This window comes from Trachypithecus francoisi, unplaced genomic scaffold, assembly GCF_009764315.1.
Source record: "Trachypithecus francoisi isolate TF-2019V2 unplaced genomic scaffold, Tfra_2.0 Lachesis_group14, whole genome shotgun sequence".
Classification (NCBI taxonomy): Eukaryota; Metazoa; Chordata; class Mammalia; order Primates; family Cercopithecidae; genus Trachypithecus; species Trachypithecus francoisi.
In genome coordinates, this window is record NW_022681459.1 from 50,684,544 (window position 1) to 50,699,872 (window position 15,329).

A 15,329-nucleotide genomic window follows, 5' to 3' on the forward strand; every position below is an offset into this window, starting at 1 on the left:
AAAAATTACTTTTGAAAGCAGAATGTCCCTCTTAAGGACCCTTTTACCCCACAATCCCATAGCTTATGATCACGCTAGAGGATTGCCACTTCCTTGTTTCTAATTTCAGCCTTTCCAGTGTGTGTGTCTTTCTCTTTTCCCTTTCCACCTGTTCTTCACCCTGTTTTCCTACCTCTCCTTTGACTATTGCCTCTTCTCTGGTTTTCAGGCTTGGTCACAGTGGCGGGAACAGCTCCTGTATGTCCAGAAGGAGAAACAGAAGGTTGTCTCCGTGGTGAAACACCATCGGCACTGGCAAAAACGGAGATTTCTGAAGGCCTGGCTTGAATACCTGCAAGTTCGCAGAGTGAAGAGACAGCAGAATGGTGAGTAGGAAGCTCCAGGCTCTCGAGACAGAGGATCTGGTCACAATTTCCACTCTCCTGCTGCCATTGCTACTGTACTAAGTAGTAATATAATGATGTTACTCCAGAAATGTTGGTAAAAGGAGATTAAGGAGGAAAATACATCATCCTTGAGTCACATTTATTTCCCTTTGGCCTTTTCTTTTATTTATATATCTTTATCTATCTATCTATAGATAGAGTTTTTTTTTGAGACAGAATTTTGCTCTTGTTGTTCAGGCTGGAGTGCAGTGGCGCAATCTCAGCTCACTGCAACCTCCGCCTCCTGGGTTCAAGTGATTCTTCTGCCTCAGCCTCCCGAGTAGTTGGGATCACAGATGCCCACCACTTCGCCCAGCTAAGTTTTGTATTTTTAGTAAAGATGGGGTTTCACCACGTTGGCCAGGCTGGTTTTGAACTCCTGACCTCAGGTGATCCTCCTGCCTTGGCCTCCCAAAGTGCTGGGATTACAGGTGTGAGCCACTGCACCCGGCCTCTTCTGTATATTTTTTATCTAAATAGGGTTTTCATTATGCTGTAAGTATTGTAATTATTTTAATTAATATGTTGATAACCTATGGCTTTGTATCTTGCTTTTTTCCACACAGTTAATCAACATTTTCCTACATCTTAAGTATTTATCATAATTTTTTTTTTTTTTTTGAGATGGAGGCTCGCTCTGTCGCCCAGGCTGGAGTGCAGTGGCGTGATCTCCACTCACTGCAAGCTCCGCCTCCCAGGTTCACGCCATTCTCCTGCCTCAGCCTCCTGAGAAGATGGGACTACAGGCACCTGTCATGGTGCCCTGCTGATTTTTTTATTTTTAATAGAGATGGGGTTTCACCACGTTGGCCAGGCTGGTTTTGAACTCCTGACCTCAGGTGATCCTCCTGCCTTGGCCTCCCAAAGTGCTGGGATTACAGGTGTGAGCCACTGCACCCGGCCTCTTCTGTATATTTTTTATCTAAATAGGGTTTTCATTATGCTGTAAGTATTGTAATTATTTTAATTAATATGTTGATAACCTATGGCTTTGTATCTTGCTTTTTTCCACACAGTTAATCAACATTTTCCTACATCTTAAGTATTTATCATAATTTTTTTTTTTTTTTGAGATGGAGGCTCGCTCTGTCGCCCAGGCTGGAGTGCAGTGGCGTGATCTCCACTCACTGCAAGCTCCGCCTCCCAGGTTCACGCCATTCTCCTGCCTCAGCCTCCTGAGAAGATGGGACTACAGGCACCTGTCATGGTGCCCTGCTGATTTTTTTATTTTTAATAGAGATGGGGTTTCACCATGTTATCCAGGAGAATCTCGATCTCCTGAGCTTGTGATCCACCCGTCTCGGCCTCCCAAAGTGCTGAGATTACAGGCATGAGCCACCGCGCCCAGCTATGAATGTTATGTTTTTTAACAACTATTCATATTTTATAGGATGGCTTACCTTAATATACTTAGCCATTCTTCTATTAATAGATATTTGGAGAGTTTCTGTTTGTCTCCAATTATGCAAATACATGTGATTTTGATATCAAGTTGTTTGGATATTGTTTATATGGTTTTGTTTCCCAGTTAGATTCAGAAGTAATAATACACAGAAATGTGAACACTGGTACACTTTTTAAGTTAAGTTTATTGAGTTTATACCCAAGTGAGTCAAGCACTGTGCTAGACACTGGGTTAGGGATCTCTGGCATTCAGCCAAACCTCGCTGCAGAAATCTCTTAGGCTGCCAACACTGTCTCTTGGGAGAGTTCGAATGTGTTCTTTGGAGGATAGTGACCCCAGACCAGCAGTCCAGTTGCCCAGTCCTGGAATGTGAAGGCATTAAGCTGTTTAGCATGATAAGCTATAGACTAACGCCTGCCTCCAGTTACAGCATTCAAATTCCAGGTCTGATTCCCATCCCCTTCCCTGGCCCTAGCTCATCTGACTAGCATTAAAAGGAGATGACGCTGGCAGCCAGGATCAGGTTGGCTGAAAGCTCAAAAAAGCCTATGCCAGCATGGCAGCTGAATTTTATGTCATTAACTCAATCTCTAAGTCCTATCCAGGAGTCATTTGTTTAGAAGCAAAAGTAAAACAGTCCTTTTGAAAGCAACAGTTGTCATTGCTGTTTACCAGTATCTAACCAGAAGCCTCAGCCCTTTGATGTAACTGATTTTATAGCACCCTCCTCCCTAAAATCAGAGACCTTTTCTCTTTCCTTGGAGAGAGGAGATATAACTCAGGGATTTCTGGTGACTTTGCAAGGTTTAAAAAAACTTGTATTTTGGCCGGGCGTGGTGGCTCACGTCTGTAATCCCAGCACTGTGGGAGGCTGAGGCGGGCAGATCACCTGAGGTCAGGAGTTTGAGACCAGCCTGGCCAACATGGTGAAACTCCCGTCTCCACTAAAAATACAGAAAAATCAGCGAGGGGTGGTGGCGCATGCCTGTAATTCCAGCAACTCGGGAGTCAGGCAGGAGAATCGCTTGAACCCAGGAGGCACAGGTTGCAGTGAGCTGAGATTGTGCTGCTACACTCCAGCCTGGGCGACAGAGCGACACTCCAACTCAAAAAAAAAAAAAAAAGCAAAAAAACTTATAGCATTTTGTGTGTGTGTGTGTGTGTGTGTAGCCTTGAACCCCTGCTCTCGCCAGTAGTGGGGTTCAGCTTGTCTTAAAGATGTTTCCAGCTCATCTTCTAACCTTGAGGGAGCAGCAGTTACTTCTCTGTTGCAGAGATGGCTGAGCGATTCCATCATGTCACCGTGCTCCAGATACACTTCTGTGACTGGCAGCAGGCCTGGGAGCAGAGGCAGAGCTTGTATGCCTACCATGCCCAGGTGGAGAAACTGGCCAGGAAGATGGCCCTGCGGCGCACCTTTACTCACTGGAAACACTGTATCCTTTCAGATACCCAGGCTGTCCATTGCCTCAGCCAGGACAGCAGGAGCTTAGCAGCACGTGAAACAAAAGTCATGAGATACATGGGAAACAATTGCCAAATGATTTAAAACAGCCTTTTCTCTGTTGGCAGTCTTAAGATTTTTTGTTTAATTGGGATTGTGTATAAAAAGAGTACTTATATATTTATAGTTTAAAAATAATAAAATGAACAACTATGTATCTTATTACCCAGCTTTCAAAATAGAACCTTGCTAGCACACCTATCTGCTTCTCCCTGATTGCATTATTTTTCTTTTCCCTCAGAGGTAATCCCACTTTCCTGATGAACATTTTTTGGTATTATAATATAAGTGCTTTTCTCTACCCACTAGGTGGTGGAAATAGCCACCACTGGCTTTTTCTTGGTGATACTGTCACCGTGACCATAAGCTTCCATTTATTGCGCTTTACTATGTAGCAGACACTATGCTTCATCCTCATAGCAGTGCTGTGGAGTAGGTGCCACTATTGTCATTCTACAGACAGGGAAACAGATTCAGAGGAGTTGAGTGTATTTTAAAGTCACAAGTCATTGGCAGATTCAGGATTTTCAAAACCTGGGCCTTTAACTCCTGTGTACATATTCTTTTTTTTTTTTTTTGAGATGGAGTCTTGCTCTGTCACCCAGGCTGGGGTACAGTGGCACAGTCTTGGCTCACTGCAATCTCTGCCTCCCGAGTTCAAGCGATTCTCCTGCCTTAGCCTCCCGAGTAGCTGGGATTACAGGCATGTGCCACCATGTCTGGCTAATTTTTGCATTTTTAGTAGAGATGGGGTTTCGCCATGTTGGCCAGGCTGGTCTTGAACTCCTGACCTCAGGTGATCCACCTGCCTCAGCCTCCCAAAGTGCTGGGATTACAGGCATGCAGGCATGAGCCACCACACCCAGCCTTTTTTTTTTTTTTGAGACAGTCTCACTCTGTCACCCAGGCTGAATTGCAGTGGTGCCATCTCAGCTCACTGCAACCTCCACCTATCGGGTTCAAGCGATTCTCCTGTCTCAGCCTCCTGAGTAGCTGGGATTACAGACGCCCACCACCACGCCCAGCTAATTTTTGTGCTCTTAGTAGACATGGGGTTTCTCCATGTTGGCCAGGCTGGTCTCAAACTCCTGACCCAAAGTGATCCACTTGCCTCAGTCAGCCTCTTAAAGTAGTGGGATCACAGGCATGAGCCACCGCGTCCAGCCCTGTGTACATATGCTTCTTTTTTTCTTTTTTTCTTTAAGATGGAGTTTCGCTCTTGCTGCCCAGACTGGAGTGCAATGGCCCAATCTTGGCTCACCACAACCTCCGCCTCCCTGGTTCAAGCAGTTCTCCTTCCTCAGCCCCACGAGTAGCTGGGATTACAGGCATGCACCACCATGCCTGGCTAATTTTTTTTTGTATTTTTAGTAGAGACGGGGTTTCTAGATGTTGGCCAGGCTGGTCTCAAACTCCTGACGACCTCAGGTGATCCACCTGCCTCGGCCTCCCAAAGTGCTGAGATTACAGACGTGAGCCACCATGCCTGGCCACCCAGCCATATTCTTAATCACTACCCCTACCATACTGTGTGCCCACGTATAAGAATTTGGACTGCCTAGGATGTTCATCCACACATTTTCTTTGTTCATCAAAGTCTTGCTTTGTGTAAACTCCTGCTTAAATTCTTGGATACGAGGAAGCTCAGATTAATGATAGTTCATTGTCTAGTGGGGAAAATAAACATGAAAATGGATCTTTAAATATGGGATGATAACTACTGTCATAAAGGTTTGTATCAAGTCCTGTGAGAGCGACTGTGGAGATTCAGCCAAGGAGGTAATGTTTGTGCAGAATTTAAGTCATAGGAGATGAGAAGTTGGGAAGGTTGATGTCTTAGGGGAAGACTGCAGAAGATTGGAAAAGGCAAAAATGAATGACATTTATGCAGGTTTAGAGGTGAGGAAAAGCATTCAAGAATCTAGTGAGCTGTAGAGGTATAGATGGTGGGAAGGTAGATGCAGGAACCTCTGGAGGTTTTTTAACTTTTTAAAATTTAGAGACAGGGTCACATGTTGCCCAGGCTGGAGTGCAGTGGCTTTCACAGGCACAATGGTAGCTTACTACAGTCTTGAACTCCTGGACTTAAGCAATCCTCCCTCCTCAGCCTCCCAAGTAGGTGGAACTACAGGCACACACCATCACACCTGGCATCGGAGGTTTTTAAGAAGAGAAGAGGCTGTAGGCAGTGGCTCACACCTGTAATCCGAGTGCTTTAGGGGGATCGCTTGAACCCAGGAGTTTGAGGCTACAGTGAACTATGATGGCACCCTTGCCCTCCAGACTGGGTGACAGAGTGAGACCCAGTCTCTCAAAAAAAAAAAAAAAAGGAAAAGAAAAGAAATGCAGTCAGATTTGTGCGTTGGAAAGGATAATTCTGGATTAGCGGAGAGAGGCTAGCACCGGTGGGAGACCAGTTATGGGAGGAGGCTCACCAGTCTATGTAAGGGATGAGTCGGATGAACTGCAGGGTGTTGGGGGTGGGGACAGAAGAGCAGGAGGGGATGGAGAGAGCCAAGAGATTTAGGAAGAGAGCAGATGGACTTGGCGACCGATTAGATGAGAGTGGGAGGAGAAAAGGTTTGAAAATAACTAAGGTTTGGCCGGGCGCGGTGGCTCAAGCCTGTAATCCCAGCACTTTGGGAGGCCGAGACGGGCGGATCACGAGGTCAGGAGATCGAGACCATCCTGGCTAACACGGTGAAACCCCGTCTCTACTAAAAAATACAAAAAACTAGCCGGGCGAGGTGGCGGACGCCTGTAGTCCCAGCTACTCAGGAGGCTGAGGCAGGAGAATGGCGTGAACCCGGGAGGCGGAGCTTGCAGTGAGCAGAGATCCGGCCACTGCACTCCAGCCCGAGTGACAGAGCAAGACTCCATCTCAAAAAAAAAAAAAAGAAAAAAGAAAATAACCAAGGTTTTGAGCTCAGACATCTGACTGGATTGTGATTCCAAAACAGTGGTTACAGGAAAAAGGAGCAGATTCTGCTTTAGATATGGTGATTTCTAAGTGTTTACTGAAATTGGTAGCAGTTTATCTCAGGTATTTTTTGCCTCTCATCTCATGAGCATTCAAGGGGAGGAGTGCAAGACCAGATGTTTGATCAGTAACTGACGGGGTTTCCCTTTGCCCACTGCTTCCTTGGGTCATCAGGAGTAGACAGAGGTGGACCTCAGCCCACCTGGCACGTGTGTTATCCCCGATAGCCACGGCCCTTCAGGTGGCTTGCTGAGAATGCACTGTTTAGGGGCCAGAACCTTGTTGAGACTGGAGGCCTTCACTTCCTGGCAGACATGCTGCTGTGTGCAGAAGAAGCTGCCCAGTGTGAGATGGCAGAAGAGCACCATAGGCACAGCCAGCTGGTAAGAGCCCTGCATCCTGGCATGGCTCCACTCGGCAGCCTTGCTTGGGTATCCACTCTTGGGGTACCCTGACCCCTATCACCTTCATTAAACGCAGTCAGCTATGGGTGAGTTTTAGTCATGAAACCCTCCTTTCATTGTAGGTGTCCCTGTTTTCATTTTGAATTACAGGTGCTAATGGTGTAAGGTCAGAGGGGTTTGGAGCTATAAAGGAACCTCAGAGATTTAGTCCTGAGCTTTTTTTTTTTTACATGGGAAAAACCCCTTTTGAGTGGCAGAAGCCTCATCTATAAAATAGGTCAAAGTAGCCATGCTGTGGTTGAAGCATGTCAGGGAGTCAGTCCCTGTTCTACCTGCTACTGTTCCCTTCCCTTGCTATACGAGGTGGTCTTCGAATGTTTTCAGGAGCCTGTGGGGCTCCACAAAGCACAGTATGAAAACCCCTAATCCAGTCTGATATCTTCACTTCTGTCTCAGAAAATTGAAGCCTAAGGCTTGGGGAAATATGGGCAAATCAGCTTTGCTTAGCCAATTTGTGAGGCATTATTATTTTTTAGGAATGGGGTCTCACTATGTTGTCCAGGCTAGATTCAAACTTCTGGGCTCAAGCAATCCTTCCACCTCAGCCTCCTGAGTAGCTGGGACTATAGGCGTGTGCCACCATGCCCACTGTTGAAGTATCATTATTATTATTATTATTATTAGAGATAGGGTCTCCTCTGTCACCCAGGCTAAAGTGCCATGTTACAATCATAGCTTGCTGCAGCGTTGAACTCCTGGACTCAAGTGATCCTTCCACCTCAGCCTCCCAAGTAGCTGGGATCACAGGCACATGCTACCATGTCCAACTAATTTTTTAGATTTATTTTTATTTTTTTTAAATTTTTTTTGAGACAGAGTCTCGCTCTGTCTCCCAGGCTGGAGTACAGTGGCGTGATCTCGGCTCACTGCAAGCTCTGCCTCTGGGGTTCACACCATTCTCCTGGGTTCATGCCATTCTCCTGCATCAGCCTCCCAAGTAGCTGGGACTACAGGTGCCCGCCACCATGCCCAGCTAATTTTTTGTATTTTTAGTAGAGATGCAGTTTCACTGTGTTAGTCAAGATGGTCTTGATCTCCTGACCTCGTGATCCACCCACCTCAGCCTCCCAAAGTGCTGGGATTACAGGTGCCAGGCCTAATATTTTAGTTTTTTATGCAGAGTCTCCCTCTGTTGGCCAGGCTGGTCTTGAACTCCTGTGCTCAAGCAGTCCTCCTGCCTCAGCATCCTAAAGTGTTGGGATTACAGGTGTGAGCCACTGCACCTGGCCGTTTAGGCTTTATTGATGTAGCTGGATCCAGGTCCATCCTGGCCCAACCCCAGCCCTTCCTTTCACTAAAGATTCCTTCTTCCATTTTAGCAGCACTGCATTTATAATCATATAAATGTACGCACTGAGCCCATATGGTAAAAAAACAAAAACACAAAACCACCATGGACAAAAAGTCTGTCTTTTTCTGACAGGCAACAGTTGATGTTTACCTTGGTCTGTAGAATTGTCGTGTGGATCATGGGGTTCTCTCCTGGTGTGGGTGTGTTTGTTCTTGTGCAGTACAGATGGACAGCAGGGAGGGTTCAGCAAATATTTATTAAGTGCCTGCTGCGCAGGCTGGCTTGTGTTAGACTCCCAGGTGAATCTCAAAGTAGAGAAACACTCAGGGAAATAACAGCTATGAGAAGCTGTGACCACGCTTCTCTCCCCTCATTTGAGGCGCGGTCTGCCTTCACCTGCTCTTGGTTTACAGACGCTGCTGATTCCAGTCCTTGTAATCAGTTGTGTCCTTTCTTTGCACAGTATTTTTGCTTTAGAGCCCTAAAAGACAATGTGATCCACGCCCATCTCCAGCAAATAAGAAGGAATCTCGCTCACCGGCAGCATGGTGTCACGGTGAGGGTTGTCGTCTGTATCAAGGGACCTCTCCTAATGGCTATTCTCTCTTGCTCTTTTTTCAGTCTTGCCAAATTAAGCAGAACTCTTTTTAAAAAGACTTTCGTGCTTCAAGATTTGTCCAGACTATCAACTCTAAAACCTTAGTTTGCATTTTCTTTCTCTCTCTCTCTCTTTTTTTTTCTGACAGAGTCTTTCTCTGTTGCCCGGGCTGGAGTGCAGTGGCACGGTCTAAGCTCACTGCAGCCTCCGCCTCCGAGGTTCAAGCGACTCTCCTGCCTCAGCCTCCCGAGTAGCTGGAATTACAGGCGTGCGCCACTACACCTGGCTAATTTTTGTATTTGTAGTAGAGACGAGGTTTCACCATGTTGGCCAGGCTGGTCTCAAACTCCTGACTTCAGATGATCCGCCCGTCTCAGCCTCCCAAAGTGCTGGGATTACAGGCGTGAGCCACTGTGCTCGGCCTTTTTAGTTTGCATTTTCCTTGGTAATCCCTACCTACTGATAGAAAAACTCTCGTTTTTGCCTTGTTTGATCCTTTTTTTTTTATCCGTTTGCTAAGAAAATGGATAGTTGACTCAAAGTTCAGGGACTTTGGATTTTAACCTTGACCTAGGGGATGTAGTGATACAAACACATTTTCTTTCTCTGCTTATTTAGAGGCAGGGTGTTCTGTCACCCAGGCTGTAGTACAGTGGCTAACTACAGCCTCAGCCTCCCAGGCTCAGGTGATCCTCCTGCCTCAGCCTCCCAAGTAGTTGGGACTAGAGCTATAAGCCACCACACCCAGCTAGTTTTTGTATTTTTTATAGAGACGGGGTCCCACTGTGTTGCCTAGGCTGGTCTCAAACTCCTGGGCTCAAGTGATCTGCCCACCTTAGCCTCTCAAAGTGCTGGGATTACAGGTGTGAGCCACTGTACCCAACCCGAATACACTTTATTTATTATTTATTTATTTATTTATTGAGACAGGGTCTTGCTCTATCGCCCAGGCTGGAGTGCAGCTGCAGTGGTGTGATCTCGACTCACTGCAACCTCCGCCTCTCAAGTTCAAGCAGTTCTCATGTCTCAGCCTCCCAAGTAGCTGGGATCACAGGATCACTTAAACTTTATCACCTTAACCATTTTTAAGTGTACAGTTCAGTGGCATGTACATCCTCATTGTGCAATCATCATCACTATTCATCTCGAGAACTTTTCATCTTGCAAAACTGGAACTCTGTACCCGTTTCCTCTTTCCTCAGCCCCTGGAAACCACCATTGTACTTTCTGTCTCTATAAACTTGATTATTCTAGAGACCTCATAGGTGTAATCATACAGTATTTGTCCTTTTGCAGCTGGCTTATTTCACTTAGCATAATGTATACTTTTTTAAATGATTGCCTGTTTTTAAAAAAAGGACAGGCCAGTTATTTTGTATATACAATTTATTTTTTTATTATAATAATTCTGTTTAGAGACAGGGTCTCGCTCTGTCATCCAGGCTAGAGTGCAGTGATGCGATCATAGTCATTGTAGCCTCATCCTCCTGGGCTCAAGAGAATATCCTGCCTCAGCCTCCTGAGGAGCTAGGACTACAGGTGCACACCACCATGCCTAGCCTTGTAGAATTTTATTGTGGGGTTTTTGTTTGTTTGCTTTTGTTTTTGTTTCTGTGTTTTTTTTTGGTTGTTGTTTTGAGATGGAGTTTCACTCTTGTTGCCTAGGCTGGAGTGCAATCGTGTGATCTCAGCTTACTGCAACCTCCACCTCCCGGGTTTAAGCGATTCTGCTGCCTCGGCCTCCCAAGTAGCTGGGATTACAGGCATGTGCCACCACGCCCGGCTAATTTTGTATTTGTAGTAGAGACAGGGTTTCTCCATGTTGATCAGGCTGGTCTCAAACTCCTGAGAACTCAGGTGATCCGCCCACCTCGGCCTCCCAAAGTGCTGAGATTACAGGTGTGAGCCACCACACCCGGCCCAATGTTTTATGTTCTTGATTTGTCTGATTGTTTCCTTTTGATGTCATTTAATTTTCCTTTAGTCTACATGGTTCCTGTAATCGTTACATCTAAGGACTTGTTTAGATTGAAATTAAACATTTATGCAAGACTACTTCATAGGTAGGAATATGCAATAAAATCAGTTTTAATTTCCAAAATGACTTTCCGAAATGTCTTTGTCTTCTGTGAGATTAGGAATAGCTTCTTCATCTAGATTTCCATAGACTGGAAGAACCATCTTTTTGCCTTTTATGTTGGCCCAGAATAGCTCTATAGTTCAGCCATCATTAATTTGTATGCCCAATATATGTTGGCTGCTCCTGACTGAGGTAATTCCTGCTTTGGGGGAGCTCACAGTCTGTTGGAGTAAGGATTCACTGTTTTACCTTTCATCTCAGTAAATTTCCATTTTCTTCCTACCATGCTTTAGCTGCTGCACAGGTTCTGGAACCTCTGGCAGTCTCAGATTGAGGAGAAAAAGGAAAGAGAGCAGCTCCCCTTACTGCGTGCTGCTTGGGACCACTACAGGTAGGGACTCTGGCTTCATCCCTGGCTCTCAGGGACTTTGTGCCTCTGACTTACTGTTTTCCAGGAGTAATCGCTTGCCCTTCTATGAGTTAGTGTGGCAGTTTCAGAAAGGCCTGCTGAGGTGGAGGTCCTGCTATAAACCGTTTGTTCCTGAATTTGGGATTTTGGCTGATCAGATGGGAGATAGAATAAGCATATGTGCATCAGTTCTTGGCCACCATAGTCGGAAGTATGTGCCTGGTCGCTCACTGCCTTGGTCCTACCGGCATCAGTATGTTCACAAGTTAGAATTCATGCATTACTAGTGTGGTTTTTTTTGTTTTTTTTTTTTTTGTTTTTTTTTTTTGAGACGGAGTTTTTGCTCTGTCGCCCAGGCTGGAGTGCAGTGGCGCGATCTCAGCTCACTGCAAGCTCCGCCTCCTGGGTTCACGCCATTCTCCTGCCTCAGCCTCTCGAGTAGCTGGGACTACAGGCACCTGCTACCACGCCCGGCTAATTTTTTTTTGTATTTTTAGTAGAGACAGGGTTTCACCGTGTTAGCCAGGATGGTCTCGATCTCCTGACCTTGTGATCCACCCGTCTCGGCCTCCCAAAGTGCTGGGATTACAGGCGTGAGCCACCGCGCCCGGCACTAGTGTTAAAGAGAAGGGTCAGGGACATTTGTGACTCAGTCTTAAAGTGTGCAGGGAATGTTGTCAATATTTTACCGCTAGTCATTCAGTTAAAATAAATAAAACACTACATTTCTGTGAGGACAACTCAGAATGTATAGGGTGGAAAGTATAAAGGGAAAAATAAAAGTTGCCTGGTCCCCTCCCTACAAGTAGGAGTAAGATCTTAGTCTGCAGAGCAAGGAAGTATGAACTTTCTTGCTGCCAGAAATGTTCAACATGTCCTCCCTTTCTTTGCTCTCCCCTTTCCCTCCCTGCACAGTATAATCAACTTAATTTGCATAGTTTATGTCCAATTTTGAAGCATTTTTTAATGAGTTAGAATTCCAGTAATTAACTGACTCATTTAGAGTTATCAAGACATATTATTCCAAACCCTGGTTTACAAAACCTAGTGTGAGAGGCAACATGTCATGGACCCCCAGACTTTGGCCATGAAACCAGAAAGTTCAGGATATCTAGGGGACTTCATACATATTTCCTAAACTCCAGAGCTACTGTGCTTTTGGTGGTCTAATTAGGTTTCACAAGAAAGTTGTCAACATTGTAGGCAATCCACAGTCCAGAATCAGAGGTTGACAGATGTTACATTAGATACCAGGTTCTTATTGCCCTCTCTCCTAGAATGAAACTGATAAGCCCATGGGGTGCCTTTAACTCACAGGAAGTAACTGTACCCCGATTTACCTGCCTTAAAGCAAAGTTTTAAAAACGTGATGTTCTTCCTTTTGTTTCAGGATAGCACTGCTGTGCAAGTGTATCAAATTGTGGCTACAGTATACTCAGAAGAGGCGGTACAAGCAGGTATGGAGTACTTTTTAGCAGATTGCTCTCCTGGCTTACATTCTTGGACCCATTTGCTTTGGAAAGATTCTTGGAAAAGACCTATGCCAAGAAGTCTTGTCGTTCTTCTTTGGAAGATAGGGTGTTGAAAAAGCTCAAAGGCATTTCTTCCAGTTTCCACCTCTGATATCAGAAAGTCTGCGTGATTCCCATTTCTTATCTGCTATGAAAATACAAGTTCTCTCTGAAAGTACTGAGCTCTTATCAGCCATTCACATCTTTACTCAAATTCATTTAGTCTCTGAGTTAGCCAGCCCATCACCTAGTGGGACCTGCAAGAGATACACGGAGAGGTGCAGAGCGCAAGTGCTGCATCCCAGTACTAAACAGTGTGAGACACGTGTCCCCGGAGGTGGAGGATGTGAGGTCAGGACCACAAATAAGTAAAGGCAGATTGAGAAAGATAGATTCATTCAATTTAAGAAATACCTACTGAGCAACTGCTGTGCCTCAGACACTGCACTAAGCACTGAGGATACAACCGTGATATAAAGTCAACAAAATTCCTGCTCTCCCAGGGCTCATGCGTTAGCACCAGGGTGACAAATAAGTGTGACTTTACGAGCCCATTCTGCCAGTTGGGAGTACCTTCTGGAATGTTGAACTGAGAAGGATTTCAAGGCCATGTTGACACTCACTGGGAAAGGGTTCAATTGATGGTGTCTGCCATTGTGAGAAGTGCCCCCTTTTTGGTCATCTCTGGAGTGTAACAGAGGAAGACACAAACCAAACTCCTCCCAGTTATTTTCATGCTGCCCACCCTACCCATACCTCCATCTTCTGCTGGAGTCTAAGAGGCGAATCTTTAAATTCACCTGTTAGCTAGTTCCCTGTAGTTTGGGGATAGAATCCAAATTTTTAGCAAGGCCTACAAACTCCTCTGGGAGCTGGTTCCTGTCTGTTTCTCTCCCCTTTCCTGTTGCCACTCTGTTCCTTCACAACTGCACTCTGACGGCTTAAGCTGCCAGTGCTTCCCTAAAGGTCCTCTGTGCTCTCCTGCTTATCTCTCCTGCTTCTCTTTGTACCTCCAGTTCTCAATTTCACACTCCTTTCCAGCTCAGATGTCACCTCCTCCCCCAGGCCAGTCCACCTCCACCCCTACCCCTGAGGCATGGCTTTATCAGAATATTCATCTTGTGGTTGTTCACTGGCTTCTCTTTCCTCACAGGCTGTGAAGTCCTTTAGAGTACAGCCTGTCCCTTTTTCCTCCTTAGCCCAACACAGTGCTTGGCATGGGGTATGTGCTAATATTTGGATGAATGAATGCACAGACTAACAAATGAACTGCCGTTGATTTCTTTAGAGCTTTTTTCCAAGGATGATATCAATTGGTAGAGCTTGGATGCTGTAGGGCATGGCCTCTTTTTGCATCACTCTTGCCTCCCACACTTAGGAAATGCTAGAGTCACTGCATTCTTTGACATGCCTTTGGATTATGTTACTGGCTTTGAAAAGACATTGCCACTTGTTATCTTAAGTTCAAGTAATGCAGGTTCACCAGAATGTAGGAAAGCCTTTCAGAAAAAGACCGAGTGTCAGAGTTGAAAGGTTGTGTTTATTCAAGGTGGAAAGCTGAGGGTCTCTTTTATTTCCTTCCTGGAAAACGAGCACTCCCCTTGACACAGGGGCCCAACACTGGCAGACAGTCTGGGGTCAGCATTTTCATCTCTCAGCTGATCTAGCATGGCCCGCTTTCAAAGGTGTAGCAGGTCTGAAAAATAAGAAGAGCACTGCTTAGTCATTCCTAAACCTTTAGCTAACAATCTGAGTATCACCTCTCGGTATAGGTATCCCAGGAGCATGTCAGTTCTTTCTATTCTTTTTTTTTTTTTTTTTTTTTTTTTTTTTTGAGACGGAGTCTCGCTCTGCCGCCCAGGCTGGAGTGCAGTGGCCGGATCTCAGCTCACTGCAAGCTCCGCCTCCCGGGTTCACGCCATTCTCCTGCCTCAGCCTCCCGAGTAGCTGGGACTACAGGCGCCCGCCACGTCGCCCGGCTAGTTTTTTTGTATTTTTAGTAGAGACGGGGTTTCACCATGTTAGCCAGGATGGTCTTGATCTTCTGACCTCGTGATCCGCCCGTCTCGGCCTCCCAAAGTGCTGGGATTACAGGCTTGAGCCACCGCGCCCGGCCAGTTCTTTCTATTCTTAGACAAGATAAAAATATTATTTTTTGTGGGTTTCTTCCTTTTGAAAAAGTAACATACAGTCAGCCCTCTGTATCTGTGGGTTCCACATCCATGGATTCAGCCAACCATGGATAAAAAGTATTCAGAGAAAAAAAGAATGGTTGTGTCTGTACTGAACATATACAGACCTTTTTTTCTTGTCAGTAGTCCCTAAACAATATATAAACAATATAGTATAACAACTATTTACATAGCATTTACATCGTGTTAGGTATTATGAGTAATCTAGAGATGTATACAGGAGGATCGCCTAGGTTATATGCAGATGCCACATCAATTTGTTGTTGTTGTTGTTGTTAGTTTTTTGTTTTATTTTGTTTTTGAGACAGGTCTCACTTTGTCACCCAGGCTGGAGTACAGTGGCATGATATTGGCTCACGGCAGCTTCACTCTCCCCAGGTTCAAGCGATTCTCCTGCCTCAGCCTCCCAAATAGCTGGGACTACAGGTGCAAGCCACCATGCCCAGCTAATTTTTGTAATTTTTTTGTAG

The 15,329-nt window shown here is 45.5% G+C and overlaps 1 protein-coding gene across 18 annotated transcripts in view; it reads left to right on the forward strand.

Moving 5' to 3' along the window:
- SFI1 (SFI1 centrin binding protein) overlaps positions 1 to 15,329 on the forward strand; it is a 126,639-nt gene that overhangs the window by 78,624 nt on the left and 32,686 nt on the right. For 16 of the 18 annotated variants that reach the window (XR_004442397.1, XR_004442399.1, XR_004442398.1 and 13 more), the window contains 6 exons: positions 209 to 365; positions 3,105 to 3,266; positions 6,627 to 6,697; positions 8,533 to 8,625; positions 11,041 to 11,138; positions 12,547 to 12,613. Coding sequence is in view for 13 of the 18 variants with exons in the window: in XM_033233296.1 (XP_033089187.1) it covers positions 209 to 365; positions 3,105 to 3,266; positions 6,627 to 6,697; positions 8,533 to 8,625; positions 11,041 to 11,138; positions 12,547 to 12,613 (648 nt within the window). In the remaining 5 variants the exon portion in view is untranslated. The remainder of the gene's footprint in view (positions 1 to 208; positions 366 to 3,104; positions 3,267 to 6,626; positions 6,698 to 8,532; positions 8,626 to 11,040; positions 11,139 to 12,546; positions 12,614 to 15,329) is intronic. The other 2 variants (XM_033233302.1, XM_033233303.1) reach the window with 1 other exon arrangement.